Source organism: Hippoglossus hippoglossus, chromosome 7, assembly GCF_009819705.1.
Source record: "Hippoglossus hippoglossus isolate fHipHip1 chromosome 7, fHipHip1.pri, whole genome shotgun sequence".
In the NCBI taxonomy this organism is placed as follows: domain Eukaryota; kingdom Metazoa; phylum Chordata; class Actinopteri; order Pleuronectiformes; family Pleuronectidae; genus Hippoglossus; species Hippoglossus hippoglossus.
Genome location: NC_047157.1, coordinates 12,599,870 through 12,622,038, shown reverse-complemented (window position 1 = coordinate 12,622,038; position 22,169 = coordinate 12,599,870). Strand labels below are relative to the sequence as shown.

The following is a 22,169-nucleotide window of genomic DNA, read 5'->3' as shown; positions in this document are numbered from 1 at the left end:
AAATTATTACATGTTTCAGAATAAAAAATGTCAATTTTAGGTTAACGTGCCATGAGGTTTAGTTTTTATTTCTCCTCATGTTGTTCTGAGCTGCAGTGAGAGTAATAGTGAGAGTAATAGTGAGAGCAATAGCATCAAAACTGTCAACAATCCTATTGGAGATCAAATAATTGTTCAATTAAGATGAAGCTATAAAAGTTATAATTTGTTTAGTATGACCTAATCATTAAAACTAAAAAAACGAATCATAAATCAATAAAAATAATTATTGCTCATTATTATTAGTTGCCATTGTAAACTCTCTTATCCCCGTAAGGGCCCTGCAGAAATAAAGACCCTTGGTTTTGAGTGATTGGATTTGTGAGTGGTTGGGCTGTTGACTGTATCTCTAACCTGAACCTGGTCAGAGATGCAGCACAAGTTACCCTGGTGATTTATGGCAATAAGAGGTGAACAGGTTTGGGATAACAGTGTTAAGAGCAAAATTGGAGTTCTCAAATGGGGCCCGGGGGAAGAAACAGAGCAAAAACTATAAAGGACCTGTGTTGACTGTTCATACTTCAGAGCAGGAGCAGGAGTAGAAATAGAATTACAAATGTATATAATGCCATCACCAAATCTCTTTAGAAGGGAACACAATAGCTGTCTAACTTACATTTACAGACTTTATTTTCCAGGTGTGATCACAAAAGCAGAACGATAAGATAACACGTTTTTTAACCTCAATTTGAGGTTTGAATTTGCTTCGAGAAGCCTAAAGATATAAAAGACAGACAAAGCAAATGAAATATGTTGACAGGCTAGACATGGCGGGGTATTGGCAGGCGGTGCAGGTATTTACTCTGGATGACTGAACAAACTGTGTGTGGGCGAATGAATTGCACTTAAATACTGAGTAGACTGGCTGATGAACCACGTGTGCAGGTGAGTAGTGGCAATCAGGAAACACACACACACACACACACCCAAACACACACACACTGTAATGGATCTACAGGTAAGTAGAGTAGAGGATCCAAGGCAGATATAAGAGGAGCTTCAGAGTATAACAAGTACAAGCAGTGAAAACGTTAGTAAAACATATTTTATTCGCGATCATTATTTCACATGTGTCGGTGGCAGTGTGGCACCTCTGCAGAGAATGATCTGCCTTTTCTTGCTCTCTCAGAAGCGGCCTTGAAAGAGCTCGTCTTTCTGACTCCTGGCAGCTCCAAGTTGCTCATTTCAGCATCTCATTCACTGCCTCAGGACAAATGTAATTCATGTATTTAAGTGGCATCTTCCACACGACAATAACAAGCTCATTGTCACGTTGGGCCTGGTCACAGGAAACATTTGTCGGAGAGCAGAGAAGAATGAGTAAAAGAGCACAATGTAAGGTTCAGGGAGAAACCATCACAGTGTTGGAAAGTAATAAAAATACATGAAATGCTCAATCCGAATGTTTGTGTTTAGGGTGGCTATACTATTAAGTGTTCCTCTGAGCTGTGATGTGCATTTATTAGCTGTGTGCATGGGTGGCTAAGGAATACTAAGTGTTCATTCAGTAGGTTAATCCAAATATTCTTTCTTCTTCTCGCCTTTCCAAGGCTCGGCAGGGCATTCATTAATTTCATCTGTAATTATTGCTCTCCCATTCGCTGAAACAGAAGTAGATTCTCTTAAATCCCACTCAGCGTTATGAGTGGATTATGAGCCGAAGGCATAGTGCGTATAGAAAGTTCTGACTGTTTAAACTTTATGAGCTGGCAATCTCATCCCCTGTTTTATGTAGAAGTAATGATGAGAAACAAGTGCGTGTTCACACACTCATTTTTCATTTTTAACGACAAAAATGTGTTAGTCTGGACTCACACAACTTAAATTTTGGGTTAATTTGCAACACCAGAGAGTGAGCAAATCATTTGAACACTGCTTGAAAAATTGCTGAAACTATGAACTATATCATCCCAGTTAGAATTGAAAGTGGAATGCCTTAATCATCAGTTTTTTTGTGTGACTTTTAAAAGCAGCAAGAGACAAGCAAGAGCAAAGAGGCAGCAAATGCCAAACATGCACAGCCCGGCTGTTACATGACCACAAATTAAACCTAATAACAGGGATATAATGGACCTGTCAGTGGAGAAGTATCCACATCCTGCACTAAGGAGAAAGTGGTGATACAAATGTACAAGTTAAAGTCCTTTTTTTCTCCTTGCATTTACATTTGCCAAATGTACTTTTAAACTATCAAAAGTGAACTTTATTATGTCATAAAAACATTTGTTCCTTTCAGTACCGAGGTTTATATTATTATGTTTTATATTGTTGTATAATTAGGTAAGATTTAGCATAAATTGAAATGCACTCAAAGAACAATAAATATACTTCATTACACTAGCATATATACTTGAATATACATAGTTAGTTACTTTCAATCACTGATTTGAACAAACAGCCTCCACCAGTTGTTCTCAAATGGTGGTCCCAGGACCCCAGTGTGTCTGTGGCACACTGCCAGAGGAGGGGGTCTGTGAAAAGGGAGAATGATTTTCAGATTTAAAAATATATTCAATAAATATTTATTTGTGTTGTTCTTTCACATTACTTATTAGAATGTAATAATAGGTCGAAGTGAAGTTATTCCAAGGGACATACATGATGGGGTCCCTGGAATATTTTCCATCTTGAGAGGGGTAATTGAGAAACTCTATGATAAAGGGTCGTCATTATTATATTGCATATTGGACACTGTTCTGTAAAACTGATTTAGTTACGTTTCAGCTCTTTTTAATAAGGAGTTCAGCCTGTGTCCTGTAACATTTGGACTTTACCACAGAGGCCCGAGACACACAAGTCACTTGGCTCCATCAAGTTCAGCTCACTTACATTTCCTCAAGTGAACTCCATGGAAAGCAGTTGACTGAAGTACTGCCAGTAACATAAGTACAGTTTGAGGTACTTGGACTTTGGGCATTTAAGTATTACCATGAAATACTACTTTACACTACTACTCCACCACATTTCATAGAACATTATTTGACTCACTCCATTAGGCTACCTGAGATATCGTTACTGATTACAGTTACTCTCTTGGGTTGCACTGTGATGTCACCAAAACTCTATGTACTGTTGAGATAATTGATAATAACGTATTCTTATGAATGAGTGGGGGGGGTTCCTTATAATTAACAATGTAGTGTCAACTTTTGCATTGGCCCTGAGTAAAGTATCCAAACAGGCTTTTCATAATTCTTCCTATCGATGAATATATGAAAATAAAAATAAATAATTAAAATACCGAACACCCACCACTGATGTCCCATGTGCCGCCGCCGCGCGCACAAGACAGCCCCGGTCCGCGTGCAGTGGACGTGCCGGACGCGCAGTGTGAACACGGACGTCAGCAGAGACAGTCTCCACTTCTTCTGCTCCACAAAATTCATCCCCGTCGTGAATCTATTTCATAAAACCCTCCACTTGTCCTCCATGTGAGGAGCCACTGCTGCTGCTGGGGGCGCTTTGCTCGGTGTCAGCCCGGCGGCGGTGCGAGCACAGGGGTCGGGCACGGTCTTGGATGAGCGCGGCGGCGGAGGGACCGGAGAGGACCGGAGGAGCCCGGGCTGCCAGCAACTCTACACGAGTCTGAAACACAGCGGAGGGGGGACCGAGGGTGTGAATCCTGCTGTACAGGAGGACGAAGAGGAGAGTTGTGTTTTTTCTACGGTGGACGACATTCCGCGCTTGAGGAAGAAGGAGCCGCGGGGGAACCGAACTCAAGTGCCCCCCGATGCTGGGAGCCGCTGGCGGGCTGGAGGAGTGAGGAGATGCGCGGTGTATCATGGACAACCCGAGAAGGGATAAACATCAGCGAGCACCGCAGGGGACGAACTCAGGTAAATAATCCATAACTATATTGTGTTTCTAAATAATTCCTAAATTTGGTTGTTTTTTATCTTGATGCCGTGAAATCACAAAAAAACAAACTTCCCCTCGTGGCAGGAGATAATCTGTAAAGAATCTAAAATGTAGATATTCTCCTAAACTGTCAGTGTACCTGCTGTCCTGGTCTGGGAGGATTTTTAGACTCTGCTTTTATAGTATATCTATAATTTAAAGGCGATAGTAGGCAGCACACATGAAGCCTATTAGGCTACTTGTCTTGTGAAGGCACATTTTCAAATGGTGTGCTATCTTTACCGGATCTTCCCCATCGAGGAGATTTTAACCTCAGTCGACTCCTAATATAAGGTTGAATAAAAGTAAATAAATGAATATCCATGTTATTACTGAGACAAAGTCACAGATTTGTAATCAACACTCCTCTCGGTCCTCTTAATTGTCACAACCATCACTCACTTCATGCATCTCTCCTGCGTTTTGATCTAACCTCTAAAGGAAATCTCATTGTACTTCTTATTCAGGTTAAATGAAAAGTAAATAAATACATGTGTGTGTGTGTGTGTGTGTGTGTGTGTGTGTGTGTGTGTGTGTGTGTGTGTGCCTTTATGTCCTCTTCTTTTCATGGCCGTCACTCACTTCGTGCATCTTTCCTGTATTTTAATCCAACCTTAAAAACCTTTGTTATCCATGGACTTTTTCTAAAGGTTAAATAGAAGCTAAATGAATATATCTGTGAACATGCCTTTATGTCCGTACATCACTTAGACAAACTCACAGGGGTGAAATCCCGGTTGCCTTCTTCCGGAGTTGTACACAATCCCCCACATTAGAGATAATAACAGTCTTCTATGTGCTCTTAATTGCCATGGCGATCACTCACTCCATGCATCCATCCTCTATTTTAATCTAACCTTTACAGAAAGTCCATTGAGATACTTTCCTATAAAGGTTAAATAAAAGGTACGTTTATGTCCATACTTCACTTTGACAAACTCATAGGTTTGAAACCTGCCTAGCATTCCCCCTGTGTCATCTTAGTTATCATGGCCATCACTCAATTCATGCCTCTTTCCTGTATTTTAATCCAACCATAATAGGAATTAATAATATGATATAATTTAATTCTTATAAAGGTTAAATAGAAGTTAAATTAATACATATATCTGTGTGCGTGGCCTTATGTCCATACACCACTCAGACAAACTCACATGTTTAGAATTCCAGTTGCCTTGTTCCTGAGATGAATACAACTCCCACATTAGAGATAATACCATTCCTCGATGTGCTCTTAATTTTCATGGCCATCACTCACTCCATGCCTCTTTCCTGTAAGAGGACCCTGAGCCACCGAACAACGCTGCTCATTTCAAACCTCTGGAAGAACTCATTTGTTTTGCAGTGATCAACAGGGGGATTGGACTCAGTCCAGTCCCATCATCCCTTCACCGTCTTTGATTGCACACGAGCGTGATTGCCGTCTCAGATTGCCTAAAGTCCTTTAGTGTGCGATCCTTGCCTGGAAACGGTTATTCTCATGGAATCAAGTGTCCACGTGTGTGAGGAGGGAGCTGCCTCGCACATTAGGATTCCACTATTACGTAAATTAGATGCGGCTCAGAAATTGGAAGTGCTTCCTCTGACAGTTAGCAGCGCTTCCACCCTGTGGCAAAATGTTTACATTCAGCCTCATCTGCCTTCCTCTTTTCAGGGGAATCTCAGGGTTGTGAGCGCTGTCTTTAGTTTCATGCTGACAATGTGCCAGCTGGATGTTCTTTGGGCATAAGTGTTTCTGCCCTTTGCCATGCTTTAATACCCCGCTGCAACCTAAAACACTACTCCAGAGTGCAGTTACTCTTCTTACCTCTTGTGCTCAAGTGGCTGGGTTAGTAGAGCCACTACACATGTCCTTGGGGAAGTGTGTTTATGGCTGGACAGATTTCTGATGATGTCACTGGCACAGAAAGAGGAGGAGGGTGGGACATGAAGTTCATAGTGCCCCACTGAATGGAGCCTGGTCTGCATGGCTAAACAGTGGATATGCACGGAAGAGAGGTGGTGCAGGCAACATGTTTTGCATTATGATGTGTACAAAGTGGGGATTGTCATGCTTCATCATGCGGCAGGTGAACATTGGTAGTAGGATGATCCTCTAGAAATCAGTTTCAGCTTTGTGTCTGTTTTTCATTGTTCAAAAACAAAGGGAAGCAGCCGAGCTCCACCCTTTTACCTGCAGAGTTACACTCATCTTACACTCAAATTTAAAAGGGACACTTTGAGAGTAAAATTCTAAGTTCTGCAACGTCTCAATGTCTCTCAATGACTCATTAGCAAACAATCCTCATTTGTACTAATCAAAATGCAGATAGTTTACCTTGCATCAAATTACTTCAGTATTTTGTCTTGTTTCTGCTTTTTGTCATGCATACCAGGTGCCGCTCTGTCGGGAACTATAAAGTTCATGTTCCAACCTCCCCTTATTTTTTGAGTCTGGCATCCTCAGAGATATGGCCATCCATAAACATAATCTTCTCCTGGCAAAGACATATTATGTAGTATAACTTCTCTTCTCACAAAAAGGTCTGTAATTTATAATACGCTCCTTTGCAAAGTTATATTTTTTATTCCGATTTTAAAAGTTTAAGTGATAAAATACCAAAGAATTGTTACTGTCCACAGCTTTGTTTTCAGTTGCACACTATAGACAAATTCTCACTTTTTATTTGTACCTAGTGCCTTTACACAGGGAAAAAAATGTCGAAATGAGGTACGTTATACATAAAAATCCAAGCACGCAGACAAGATCAATTTTTAAATGTGGTGTTGATGGACTGTCTCCAGAGACAGCTCAGAAAACATAAAAGTAAGGTAATAAATGTAGGAAAAACATGTTTACTTGCTATTCCAAAAGTGTAGTTTGACAGATAATCACTGCAGTGTCTTGTATAAAAAAGGAAAATACATTAACTTCTTGAGTAGTAACTGCCAGAACAATATAGTAAAACAATATACCATCTGCTGTATATAGTCTTCAACTGGGCCACAATCTAAATGTTTTCCCCAATGCGGGGCAGTCTTCCACAGTTCTTCCAGTTTGTATAGATGCCTTCAGCTGTGCAGCTCACGATCCCTTAAGGTTGTCTGATCTTTCATTGCTTATAGTAATGACCGTTTGCATTTCTCCATCCTCGACTTAAAATGACCTCCCATGATAACGGCTGAATTCAAACAGTGTTCCAGCAAAGACCGGCTGTAAATCTCTGGCTTTAACTAGAAGGCTCTTTAATAAAGGCAGGTGCACTGGCATTGTCAAGCACTGCTCCTTAAAAACAACCAGTCAGAGCTATAGCATCAGTTCTGAGCGTGGTTTCACACCTGAAAGTACCAAGGTCTGAACCAAGGTTAATGTTTTTGTTACACTGCGTACATTTCACATTGCTATTTAGGGAGTGGACTAAAGACTTTCATGTGAATACATATGTCCTATTATCATCACCTACGTTAGTTGCTACTACCTATACCTGACATTGATTGGTTTGCAGACAGATGGGCATGCATGTGACCTTGGCGTGTTGTCAATTAGGCTTTTGTATTGGCTTACTTTTAAAATGCATAGAAAAAGAAAATGAACTGGTTTACTTTATTATTGATTTTACAGTTACTGCTGATACTCAACCACTACTAGCAAGATGAACGTCCTTATATGGTCAGAGGGGAAGACTACAAGCAATCCTGCAAGCCACTTCGGCTTCTTTTTTTCCCTCTACAATTATATAATTTCTCAATTTACGCAATTGGTCAGAGAACCCGAACAAGCCCAAAACATTTTTCATGCTGCAATCAAACTGAACCATGGCTCAGTTTGATCCAGACTGAGAACACCTCTTTAGTCTACATAAATACAAATCATTTAAAAAACATTGATCCGTTCTTTCGGACCCAGGCAGCTTCTATGTCTGTTATTTTGGTTTGCACTAAAAGATCCAAAGGTCCGGACCAAACTAGGTAGAGGTGTGAAAGCCCTTTAAGACAAATCCTGTGCACACTATGTTTGCTGCAGGTGTCCACTTAAAGTGATTTATTTTTATGCCCCTCCAGTCTTATTTAGGTTATTTCTAATAAAAATAATAATAAGTCAAAACTTTTTATCAGTGAGCTTATGTTATTTAAGGGTATGTACAATGAGCTCATTGCTTTAGGATTAACCATTGAATCAAAGGGGTTTTCAGGAACTTTCTAGTAAATACAACGACCCATAAATCTCTCATGTTATGCAAATTATTGCTGTATACCATGCTCATTATATTAAGACTCGGGCTTGGAGCATGTGTGCAGGGAGAACCTTTCAACATACTCAGTTGGTCTTGTCACAAGGGAGAATGGGATGAGCGCTTCGTGGAGTGCCCCTGGTGCGGTGTGGAGAAATGAAGAAGCTGGCATGTGTTATGTCATGCCTGCGGCTTGTGTGCTTAGATCAAAACACCATTAGTCTCTTTGTCTTGTGCCACCATCTGAGGTGGGATCTTGGCTGGGGAATACGATGGCTCCTCTGTGACTCCTGTGGTGTGCCATTTGTGGGGAAGGGAAAAAATGGGCTGGCACATATAAAAGCTTTGGCTCTAAAGTTTAGAGCTTATTGGTCCTAGCTGCATCGTAGATTCTTGAAGAGCAAAGTTGGTCTGGGGGAAGTAACATTTTATTTAATCTCTGTGGAACTTCACAAGCTCAGTGTTTGCAGTCCAAGAGCAAAAGGATGCATCTTCAAAACGGCTTTGAAAGTACAGCCACTCTTCAAACTGTAAAGGATGCTACAAATGTGTTTTATGGATCCAATAGATGTGACACCTACTTTATGAATAGCAACAACCATGTCAGTTATATGAAGGTAGAGAAATGTAAATACAATATTTATTTATAATAGTAAGAAATTGGTGCCTGCATAACAAGGCAGCACCATAACATAAAGTGTTTGTGCGTGTGAGTGTGCGTGTGCGTGTGCGTGTGCGTGTAATGTTCAGCTCAGCAATAATATGGTCCGAAAAACAGATTTTTCAAGGTAACTGCAAGTAATAGAGAAGCTAATATTGTAGCAACGACATTGTTATGACATCATTATGATGTCAGAGGATTACGTCATATGTGCATTCACTTTTACAACAAATAAGATAAGACACAATCTACAGTTTATCTGCAACCATATACTGTCTTTTCTGAAGATTAAGCATAATATGTAGTCTTACAACTGTGTCCATTTGTTTTAATGATTGAATATTTATTGTAAAAGAACCTATAACTGTAAAATAACATCATCCGTTGAAGACTTGATGTCATTATCACTGACACTCTTCCACAGAGCTGCTTGGTAATTCCTCAAATCATGTGTGCAGTGAATGAAAATATGCAGAATTAAGAATAAATTTAACGTCCACTACTACGCGTGCACTCTCAACTCCAGCACCGCCAGAAAATGAATTTTAGATGAGTGAAGCCATCGGAGCCGTGAGATGAGGCTCACATGCAGGGAAACACTGATCGAGCTGGTGTCTGCAGATCAAGTGAAGTCACAGCTCAGGTGATTAAAGATGCAGCATTGTATGCCATTTTTCCTGGTCGTGTCTCGTTCCTCGCGCAGTGTGGGAGTCTGGTCTCATTCATGATTCAGAGCTCGGAGGGAAGTGGGTGTGTGTGAGTGTGTGTGGGCTGCTCATGCATTTTAGTGTGAATTCTATCTTCATCTGGACTCTCCAACCAACGGGACCTGCAGTACCCTTCTATTAATACATTTTTTGAGCCCTGAAAAATTGATGGCAGCTGAGAGATCGGGTGTAGCAGAGAGGGTCCATCACTGTCAGCTTCTGAGGCTGACTGAACTGGAATCTGTGGTTTATCAACTCCAGCTGGTGCTGTCAGAGAGGAAGAGGAACAGAGGTGTCACTTTGACAACACTGAAATTTGGAGGAGCTCTTTGTCTCCACAACTCTGAAGCCTCCCTCAAAGCAGCTGCCTTTCCTCAAAAATCTAATACAATGAGGTGCTCAGTTTTGTGTCCAAGCTTTTCTGCGGCTGCATTTCATGGCATTGATTCCATGTGGTTTGTTGTAGTACTGCTACACTGGGAAATGGACAAGAGTTGCAATAATCTATCGATTAGTCGATTAAATGGATCGGCTGAAAATTGTGTAGCTACTGTTTTGTTAATGTCGTATCTCTTTCAGCGTCTCAAACATGAATATGTTCTGTTTTTCCTGGTCCTACGTGACTAAAATCTTTGGTTTTTAGATTGTTGATCAGACAATAAATTGAATGATGTTATAGACCACCACGATTAATTGAAGAAAATAGGTTACAGGTGAATAATTAATGGGAATAACAGTAAGGTGCTCGCAATAATGAATGACATGCCAGAAAAAACATGAAAATTGCAGTGCCTATTACCTTGCTTGTCTTGTCTGACCAACCTAAAGCTATTCAATTTATAATGATATTAATGCCTGAATAAGAAAACACTTGGTATTTTTGCTACTGTGCATTTAAATATATATTTATTATCAAAATATGTGTTGATTAATCTTCAAAAGGGAAAAAAAGGGCTGTTATCATGATGTCTTCACATATGAGCAGACATCACCTGAGATGTTGATTATTATGATAATGTGACATTTGGGCATTTTACACCTATTTCCTTCCAAATGAAAATATTTATAGAAGACGTTATCCACAGATCATGAAATCAGAGACTTAAGCCTGAGCTGCACCTGACATTTTAGAGCACTCTCATCCTCCTGACTTGCTTTTAATTAAAATGATCTCCAATCAGCAGCATCATAGCATACTGACGAAGTAAACTCACTTCAAAGCACTTGAATTTGGCAGATACGATTTATTTCCCCTAGATATTGACAACTGGTGTAAGTATATGGACTGAGATGGCAGGCATATGGCCCTTGACAGAGATAATGCTTTATGCAGCATATCCGTCACACAGTCAGCGGGGGTTAAATCCATTTCATAGACACAGAGAATCCATGTAAATCTGTGTCATCCATTGCATATAGTCTTTGTATGCATTATGTAAACAGCATTGATCACATGAGACGCTGCTGTGTTACATTTAAATGCAGTGGAAATTGCACAAATTGAGTCAGGAAATGGTTTGGCCATGGACGGCCATTCCAGCCTTGGTCATATTCCTTTTTTCAACCATTGGCGTTTTTCAGAGACATGAAACGGGAGGGACTTTAAAGGAAAAGTTTGAAAGCCCCTGGATCATTAACTTTCATCGCATACAGCAAAACAAATGAGAGAATCAATTTGGGATGAAAGTGAGTCATTGGTCTTGTTGCTACCACTTAAGGTCACAGGAGCAATTCATTTATTCTGAAGAGGCAGTCAAATGCTGCCATGGACACTCCTGATTCCCCTCTCCATCATGTTAGTGCGGCGCTTCTTTGGATCAAAAGCCTGTCTTTTATCCCCTCACTAACCCTGCCGTCTGATATCTCATGTCTCAGGGCAAGAGAGTAATAGAGATCAAGGGACTGCTGATGGAGGCTAACAGATAGCTGCTTTTGTTAATGGGCAGTCTCACTAGTTCATACTTTCTGGTCATGTTGGCTTGTGGTGCTGTAAATACAGGATGCATTCCTTTTAGGTGACCAGAGTTTAACAGAATTATTTTACAGTTTTTGACCAGCATGTGTCGGACAGAAATTCAGAAATGATTTTCAGATTCAGGTCGGATTTGGTCTCACCGTCCGAACAATTACTCAGTAGCAAACATTAACATTTGGAAATACTAATTATGATGGGCTTGCCCATTTAACATTGAGCTTCAATTTCTTTTGAATCGGATGTCAAGTAATTGCTTCCACTATTTTCAGCATGTGATTTATGGTTCGTTAGGCGAGCAAGCTATCCATACTTAGTGTTCAACACAGTGCAGATGTAGCTTTCTGTATGTGTGGAAAAAGTTAGCTTGTGCTAAAACAATCTACCTTTTTTAATGGTCATATATAAGGTGCGCAGCCTTCTCACTCATGTCTACCCAGCATAAGCAGGCAAGCTGCAACTATGGTAACAAGCACTGCATGACAGTCAGGGACTGGGGAACAAAAACTCTGGTCGCTACTTGCTTGGGTTCGGGTCAGTTCAGACTGAAAAATATAAAATACCTGTCGGTTTGGAATTGGGCTTAGGCACTACTCGGTCGGGTCAGGGGAAAAAAATGTGGCCCGTATCACGTTCTAGTTAACTCCGTAGACTAAAAGGGTTTACACCTGCCATTTGGTCCTGTTCAGACCTGGTTGACATCCGTCTCTGGTGATTTGATCACAAATACAGAGGTCTGAGTTTGTCACACCTGGTATTAGAATCCGTCTCCATACAGCATCTCCACTGACCAATTATGATCACATCTCATGTCACAGCTCGAAATGCAAACACGTTTGTCATCTGGGAACCAAAAGGACCAGAGGAAGTCAGCTGAGTAGTTGGTTATTCAGTGTGGCCAAGGAAGCAGTTGTGCTCACGCTGCTTTAAAAAAAAATGTGGCTGCGTATTTCCCAGACTACTTCTGATTGTGTTCTGCCCATAGACTTTTAATAAAGATGGTCTTGCCGTCTCCCAGTCATCCCACTCTACAGACATGAAGGCAAAATATTGTGGGTACAAATGCTGCAATTTTGCATTTTTGGAGACAGAGTCTGGGCAGTAGGAATCTGGTGATGGATCCACAGTGTCACAGTCTGATACATGAGCTCGACCAATCACGTGTCAGTCTCAGCTGTCACGTTTCACCCCATTTTTTATAGCATAACATACACATTTTAACCAAAATTACCAGAATTCGAAGACTTGAACATACATACTTTGATAAAATGTGTTTGACATTTATTTATAAATTGTATGTGGTCCATGTCCCATCCACTACCATGGAGGAGGTGGGGTTTATCCCCTATACTGCAGCCAGCCACCAGGTGACGGTTGAGATGCTTTGACTTCACTTTTGGGGAGCAGTCATGTTGCCCATCTTTATACAGTCTATGATACTGCCTGATCAGATCTTCATCAATGTTTATTGGGTGTTTTCCCACCTGATTTGATAACTCCCACAACTTATAGGGTTGGACTGAAACCCTTTTTTAAATATGATTTTTGGTCAAGGATAGATTTATTTAGTGAAAGGGGAGGTTGTTGAATCTGTGAACCACTGCAGAAGCCTCAGTGTATGGGGTTCAAGCTTTACTGGGCACCTTATATCTTTTGTGGTATAAACGCCAATGCTTCCTCATTCTTCCCCAAAAAGCACGTAACAGGAACGAAAAATCGATCCAGGATGAGGTGGCTGTTGTGACAGTGCGCCAACGCTCGATAAAACTGAGGCCCCGCTGATATGCATTGAGCGCAATTGAAACCAAATGCTTAATCTACAGGCAGATTCAGTCCTAGTAGACGACTCCTGTCATAACCGCGCCGTTACAAGGTTATTGCTTGGACCTTTCAGCGGAAGTGTCTCAGGCAGAAACAGAATCTGAAAAGGTCAGCTAGACAATTTGGAGTCGCGTGACAGACACAGGTGTAAACAGTGATGTGTTTCAGTTTCCCACTTGTGTTAGGAGGATCACCTAAGATGTATTCTTATGCCAGGTGTAAACAGGGTCTTTAGAAACACGAGGCATTTCTGACAACTGTTAAATTTGAAATGAAGCTTGAGGTCTTTTCTAATGCAGTCTACATATACATGTTTTTTGTCATCCAAGCACATAAATAACTTGGCATAGGTGAGAAGTTGGAATGTTAAGTTTTGCCTTATTTCTAGGCTCTGTGTCATGTAAAGACACCGTGTGGAGTAATTTATTCAGCACATCTCTCACAATTATTCCCTCAAAGGAGGAGCACTCCAAAAATATCCAGGAGCACAAGAAGGGATTTGCAGTCTCTCTGTTTTATTATTAAAAGCCAACATTTACTCATAACATTTGCATCCTAATAACTGCGAGATAAGTTGGAACTAAGATGACACTCCAAACCCAATCTCCATAATGAGATTTATAGGGGGAAAGTGTTGCCTTTAATGGTTTAGTACGCGCAGACGGGAGAGTGGTGTAGGCGAATGTGTCAGGGACGCACAGTTGATGTATTCACATAAGCATCAGTATGCTCTGTCATGCCTTTCACTGGTGCAAAAATAAGAAGCATACAGATAGCAGGGGAAGTGTGGAACTTTAATCATTCAGTTGTCTCTGCTTTTTTTGGGCACTTCCCTTTTTGATAGACTACACTCTATGCTCATATTAATTTTCCCCTCATTTATTTCAGCATGCTGCTGGTGTGCAGTCGGAGGACACGGCGCCATCAGTCAGTTAAATGTACCAGGCAGAGTCCGTTTGAGCAAAGACAATGGCTAATTTCCTCCCTTCATCCTTTTCCACTCCATAACCAGCCGGTCATACACAAACATTTATCTGCTGCTTTAACAGAACGTATCACAGCATTCAGGAAGTTTGAGTGCATTTAGAGTTTCAGACAAGTAAATACATCCCCGTTTATCAGTGACAGGAGGAATTTGTCTCATTATGATGTCACAACTTTTTTTTTTTTTTTGAGACTTCATTTGAGCCTAAGCAGGGATAAATTACGGTTTAGTCCTTGAGAAAATCAATTGTGCGAGTCTCCCCTGGGACGGAAAATGGTTTTGCGCTGCGTACAGTCAGCTCTTTATGTCAGAAATACATAATCCCCCCCAGCACAGACGAACTGGAGTAGCCGGGACAGTGCTTTATTACATGCTAGGGATGTGTCTGACAACCGGCTTGCTTCTTGTTTTGTCTCAGCAGGTCTGACTACAAGCAAGCAATCCCTTTATGTTTCCCTTGCACACAGGATCCCTATTATGCAATGTTAAGAACACTGAAACAAATTTGTTTTCTAAGTGCTTTGGTTGGACAAATCATTTTTCTGTGTTTTCACAAGACGGAGTAGTTTTTTTGATTTCATAATATCCTATTATAACATAGACCTAATATTAAATGTCACCTTGACCCCCAAAGTGTTTCCAGAGATTAAAAGCTATTAGCTAAGCTTTTGGGGGATTTTCGGTCGATTGTATTTTAACCATGCTCTCGCACTTTATATCATAAAATGACTTCCCAGCAAATATCTGTATATAAATGTCTAATAGATTTCTCACCTCTCCTCCTTTCATTTTATAGACGAACGGTGAAAGTGCTGCAAAGGACAAAGCCAGGATTCTACACACCTGTGATTGGATGTGAGCTTGTATTGACCTGAGACCATTAAAATGGAGTTGCTATGGAAACTTATACTGCTGCTGTCATTGGTGGAGTGTCTGACAGGTAAGCTGCCCAAACATTTTTATGTTGCTGGCATAGGGGCTATGTTTATTGTTATTTATAGATTTTAGTTTTGTGATGGCGCCTTGGCAATCAGAACAGATGGCACTTACAAGTCAAATGGAAAACTAAAAGGTTTGTGGCAAAGAGCGCCCCCAAAGCTTTGCACCAATGTTTTTACAAAGGGTAGGAAAGATTCATGCTGTTCAGTATTCTTTCAGTTAATGATAAGGGGCTATCTCTTTCTTTTCAGGCAGTAAATCCTGCTGAAATAGAACGAGGGAGGTTTCCTCTTCTCTCAAAGACAGACCCTGCGATGGAATGTGCAGTCATTCATTTGAAAGAGCGCTTCAATTGTTACCCTAATTGAGATTGTACTGCTATTAGTACAGAAATCTTGCCATTGATCTCGCCTTTAATGAGAGACCTAATTGTCCTCTCTTATAAAACGTTCAGGGTCAAACGCTAGTTCCCGCCTGAACGTCATGAGTCTGAAGCTGAGAAGGAGATGAATAAGGGCTTTGTTGCATGAACACAGTGTCTTGAGGAATGCGTAATCTTTCATGTAGCCTTGCTCTATGTCAGCTGCCCCTCCTCACAGCTGGGACCTAAAATAAATAGCGTGCGTACGTGCATGTTTCTGTGTGTTTGTTTGTGCGCGTGTGTGCGTCTCTTTTTCAAGAGCACAGCAGCGCGTTTGCCTACATGGCAATTAGCACCACTTATCGCTAAATCCACTACACATCAGTGGATGTCTAATGAGGCCTTCATCAGGGAGCCGTGACTCCCCGTGGATTCGGATCTACACCACGAATATAAGTGTAGGAAATCCTGCCATAAACCTGACTGAGTTTTGATCTCAGCTAAACAGCTTCGAAGAGAGGCCTGTGATACACTAGATTCAAGCCCCAAAAATTTATAAAATAAAAAATTTGAAATGTACTAAATATTTTCTTGATGTGTTCAGCTACATCTATTGTACTTCTGCCCGTCCTGGGAGAGGGATCCCTTACACGTGGCTCTCTGAGGTTTCCACGTTCTTATTCCCCCCTGTTCATGTTTTTTTTTTAAATTTTGATTTCATCACTCTTGCTGAGGTTTAAGGAAAGAGTATGTCGCACCTTGTTAAGCCCTATGAGAAAAAATTTGATTTTTGAATATGGGTTTCTAAATTTTTGTGCAATTGTGATGTACAGTAATTACATTTAGATGTATCTATTCGAGGCATATTAGTTCTTAACAAAAAGGAGCGGAGGGCAAATCTTTTTCTGAAAAGCATTGTGTTGCACAGGCCTTGCCTCACTCTCGAGGCTCACACTCGCAGTTGGTAACACAGAGTAACGGAGCATTAATATTCAGTATGGGCTTACATTACATATGCTCTGCTTGCAAGACAAGAATGGCGCAATATAACGATAGACCTCCAAAGCCTCTGAGTTCTGAGAAAGTATTTTAGTATGCAGATGTGCATGCTGGGTAGAAACAGTGCAGTGTGAGGGTGTGAGATAGGTGCTGTGTGGTAGGTTATTTACCCCCAGACCTGGGAGGGTTTTTTCTTTCTTTAAACAGTAGGTATCAGCTGTGTGAGAGAGCAATGAGGCCAGGGGGAAGTCATTCCCATTGCGAGTTCATCTGGAGTTAACCCCCCCCCCTTTCCATTCCCCCTGAGGTTCTGAATGGCCTGAGGCATGGACTGGTACTCTACAGCATGTGTGTTTGTGTGAATAAGTGAGAGAGAGAGAGAGCGAGGAAGCAAAGAGAAGAGAGAGATGTGGATGTAGAGCTGGATGTAGTTTGCCCCACACAGATACAGCTCAACCTTCACGCTGTAAGCTGCTCCCAGCACAGGATCAAGAGTCTTCAGACAGAGGGGCTTTCATCACTGCTATATTTACAAAGATGTATTTCCAGGACACAATCCATTTTTCTTTCAATGAGCCATTTTCTGTGATGAATTGAAGGAGGAAAAGGAATTTCTTTACAATTAACACGAAATATAAAAAAAAACCCATTCAAATATGTCAAGGAGGAAAAATAAGCACGAGGAAGGGGGGTAAAGACCCAGCTGTTATGTCAGCTGTACGTATTTCCTCTACTGCACTCGCACTAACCATACACATAAATCATTTGATGCAAAATATTAATTTTTCTCTCTGGTGGTGAAATGTTTCAAACATAATTGGCAGCAGCGCAATCACCGAAACATCTGTAGTCGGCATCGAAGGGGCTACAATTTAGCAGCAGTGGACTCAGAAATGTAAACACAGCCAGTAAGATTGCTGGTAAGGCTCCAACCAGCAATCAAATATTTTGTGCTGTGAGAATAATTCATAATCCTTGTCAGAGAAATCATCCACGGTGAGGTGAGTGGGTTTCCACAGTACTAGAATAGTAATGCACGAGTTGTTAAGGTTCGACTCAATCTTCAGGACTTCTTTAAAGTTAAGTGGTGGGATCAGAATGTAAAGTGTTCAGGAATCGCTCACCTCATTCTGTTTAATCAGAAGAAATTATTCAACCAAGCTGGGTTTTCATTTTGCCACTTTTATAACTTTGCATGGCAGTATCCATGAAGGAGCACACTGTACTACTAGAAACCTGTAAACCATTATATGGCAATTTCATATTTTTCAAGTCCTTCTAAATACAGTACTATCTTGTAATTGGCCGCTATTATTGTTTCACCAGTTAATGTTCCTGAAGTAATTGTAGTGTCATAGATACATTTTAACCTTTCAAGCTATGAGTTGTTCAAATTAACGGAGCCTCTTCCCAGGTTTTGGACATTTTTGCTTCTTTGGACAAACACAGAAACAAAACTAGAACAGCACTTGGTAAAGCTCATACCACTGCCAACGGCCCTATCTCGCAATGTCAAAGAAACGAATACGATATTCCTGGATCCGCCCCTTTGTCCAAATCTGCGCTAAAATATATAACATCACAGCGGGTGGAAAAGCCTGCCGCCCTGTGAAACCGCATCTAAATCCAGTAGATGCAGATTTATTTGGATCCACACCCAATTGATATCAGTCCCATAATTATGCCTGATTTTTTTTAAATAAAGATCATTATTCGCCATCAAATTAGTGAATCTTAAGAAAAATAAAACACATCAAATCTTGGATCCAGCCCCTGATCCAGACAAAAATGTAATGGTTTCTTCCTTGACCCATATTGCATCCTTCCACAAAGTTTTGTGGTAATCCGTCATGTAGGTTTTGTGTAATCTTACTTAATAGCAAACAAACTAACCAATAAACAAACTAACAAGACAAGGGTGAAAACATAACCTCCTTGGTAGAGATAAAAATAATTAATTTTGTACAAAAAAAATTACTTTGGACAATAATTGTTACACTGAGAGATAAATACAAAAATCTGTTTAAATGTATCTATAAATATATAAGTATTGTTATGAGAGAGACTTAAGAAATGACAACCTGCACTTCTAAAAAATCACAGCCTGCAGTCACCACAAGTAAATGCTTTCGAGACAAAGCTTACAATCTTAGACCCACCCCTGTTGATTTAAAGCAGGTTCATAGTGAGTGAAAATACAGGGCTGCTTCTGGCCAACATTATAATCTTCTATAACTGCTTCTACTTTGCGCTGTATCCCCATGTGTGTATCCCAGAGATGACTGGAGTTTCAAATATTGACTTACCTCACTGATTCATCAGAACACAGCAAAGGCTTGAATCCTTAAGCAAAGATTTTTACTGCATCTTTGAAGTTCTGTGTATACAGTGATGGGGATAACACTCCCCAGTGAGTCCTTCTCTATTGCAGGATGTACTTTCACGTCCTGGGGGAATGTAAAATCATCCAATTTAAATCTGTTTGCCGGGTAGGGTTAATTATAGACCCATAATAATTAATCTGCACCATGTATTATTTATTTTAAACACAACACATCAATTATAAAGTAATTTATATTTTGATATATTTTGACAGGGTACATCCTGTAGCCTGGAGCAGTGGTGTGAGCCACTCTGGCATATTTCAGTGTTACTGTCTCCTGATGCTGCGGTTATGAATTTCACAACATCAATCAGAGCAAATGAAATAAAATGAGATTTAGGACTTTTTAAAATGTCTCGTCAGGCTTTATGTTCGATTTTTGAAGAAATAGTGTCATGGTGTGGCGAGCAGGTGGAATCAAGAGCAGGATGCAGGACTCAAGTGGAAAACCAAAAAATGTATTTTAATCCAGGTTAAGGTACTTGAAGTAAAAGCATGGTCGAAAAATCAAAGTCAAAATATGAAATACACAGAGAAACATTAGGAAAAATAAAAGGCACACGCACGCACGCACGCACGCACGCACGCACGCACTCACACACACACACACACACACACACACACACACACACACACACACACAGACAACTGTTATGGAACTAGACAAATTGACAAAGACAAAGGGAATCACAGAGACTGAAATACACACGGGAGCAGGGATTATTAAACACAGGTGAAACACATTGGGAACAGGTGCAGACGAACACAAGGGCCGGAAACAGGACAAAGGCAGGAAATAAAGTGAGAGACACACAAGGAGCGAGAATTTAAAAATAAAACAGGAATTGGAGAACTGAACCAAACAGAACACAATCCAAAGATAAGGAAAAACAAGTTAAATGTCCATAAATTAAAAAAAAAGGCAACAACAGAAAATCCGATCCTTTTTCAATAGTTCCTAGTAGCAACAGCAGAATCATGACAAATATCTACAATACACAGGAATCCATTCCACACGCTGCTCTGTCACAAAATGAAAACCACTAATGGTCAAATTAGGCTCTTTGTTCCTATGGTTGGAAACATTATGGTACAGTTTTTTACAATGATGAATGTTTCCATTAGTACGCACTGCACAGCAGCTGGTAAATGACAAATAACCTCCTAGCCAATCTGGAGGAGGAAAAGGTAGGGATATTACTACAATTAGATGACAAATGGCCTCCTCACACGCAGTATATGTTCCCAGGTTTATGGAGACATTCAATATAGAGAGCAACAACAGAAAAATGGCTTTAATTGGTCTTTCCCACATAAGGAGTTGGACCTGATCAATTTCTGTGTTTCCCCCAGTGAACGTGGCATTGGATACCATCAATAAAACGGGTGTTAATTTCAGCTGCACTATAGCTGGAGAATGGGGCGACAGTAGTTTCACCCCTCGCCGTACAAACTGTGTCAGTGGTATTGTAAGTAGTTTAATTAACAAGTTGCACAGCGTAGCTCACCCCTAGTCCCAGCATGTAAGTTTTATTAAAGCGTGACTGTATTATCCGTAAAGGTCTTCTCACCACATCTACAGCACCGAGATCATAAGAAAGTTGCGAATGAAAAATCTCCTTTTAAAAGTTTTCCTATTTTCCTGGTGAAACGTTAAATTATTAATACTTTTTTGGGGGCAATTTACATGTTTCTGTTTTTCAAGGATTCCTGAGAAACAAATCCGACAGACATGTACATACTGATGTGGTTGAACGATCGAAACAACCCCCGACCTTCCCCTCTCTGCACTGGAGAAACATTTGCTGCCCCTGAATGAGAGACCTTAAAGGTGTACCTTATCGGCCTGAACAGAGGGGAAAGATGCTTTAAAACGCAAAATTGGCTTTTTTTTTATTTGATGCATAAAACCCTGAGCTGAAACGAATGGATTTGAGACCTCACAAACGACTGATACCTCCCCCACAGCCAACTCCCCATGTGCCTGTTTATTCATGCTGAGGTAAGCTGGAGGAATTCATTTGCTGTCAGCTAGTATTGAATTTGAGATTAGTTTTTATTTCAACCTCCAAAACAGCTCCGTCTGCCTTCCACTCGTGCCTCGACGCCGAGTCTTGTGTTGTCTGAGGAGCCTTCGAAAAGATGGCTGCACATATCACCATCTGGCAGCAGGTGACAAATAAGAGGGGAGTCGGCCTATTCTTTATTAAAGAGCCTTTCATAATGACCTCCATCTGTGTCCTGCAGCATTGTGCCGTCTACTTCCTGCAAGGACTCTGGATCGGTTCACTTCTCCGATAGGGCACGTTTTCATTTTGTTTTCACTTTCTGTGCTCTAGGGTGCGCAGGGTGGGAACTCCAATCAGATTTTAGTAATTGTCAGTTATTGTCTTTCATTACCAAGTATTGCACTGTGCATTGGTCAAGTCAAATATTTAACAGAAAGGGAAGAAAAAAAAAATAGTCAATGCCTCAATGTCTGTGGGGCACTGTTGTTGTAGTGTGTAGCACCTCAGTGTTTGATTACCAGAAAGCAAGTGAGAAAAAAAAAATCTGGGTTCCCTCCTGCACTTTTCATTCACTCCTGCTCGGGCAACGATAGAGTTTCAGAGAGTTTGCATCAGTTTGAACGGAGCCCGCGGGCACAGCCCCTGGAGCGCAATCCCTTCTCATTATTCTGACACACCATTATAACAGTTGCCATGGCGCTGCCAAAGATCAGGCCAGTTGAGTGCCGCCATAACCGAGAGTAATGGCTGCAGCCAAAATATCGGTGTTGATTATTTCCCATTAATTGAATATTGAGCATCGAAGTCGTCCAATCCATTTAGGGTTTGATTAAGAGCCTAATATGAGGCGTCCTTGTGGTTACATTTCAGGTTAAGCAATATTTTCTGTTCTGTTGTTTGTGCTTTAAGTGTTGCATCAGCACGATAAGTTAAATACTGTGAACCGCTCAGTAAAACTGTGCTAAATATACAGCACGATTTAACACCTTCAAACATGAGAATGAAAGAATTAACTACACTTCCATGAAATGTTCTCATTGCACTTCAGTTTTTGACCTTATTTTCTGTGGTATGGTGTGACGTTGGTAATTAATGAATTTGATTAATTTAATAGTATTGCAGTGTAGTTGCAATCCATGCAAGATTACCAATCGCTCAAACATTTTCAATAGGGGTTGGGTGATA

The 22,169-nt window shown here is 40.7% G+C and overlaps 1 protein-coding gene across 2 annotated transcripts in view; it reads left to right on the top strand.

The window, feature by feature from the left end:
• Positions 1-3,374: 3,374 nt before the first annotated feature.
• The window catches only part of cntn3a.1 (contactin 3a, tandem duplicate 1), an 80,271-nt gene continuing 61,476 nt past the window's right edge, over positions 3,375-22,169 (top strand). For both annotated transcript variants that reach the window (XM_034590878.1, XM_034590877.1), the window contains exons 1-2: positions 3,375-3,875; positions 15,090-15,233. In XM_034590878.1, the coding sequence (XP_034446769.1) occupies positions 15,179-15,233 (55 nt within the window). In that variant the 5' untranslated portion in view covers positions 3,375-3,875; positions 15,090-15,178. The remainder of the gene's footprint in view (positions 3,876-15,089; positions 15,234-22,169) is intronic.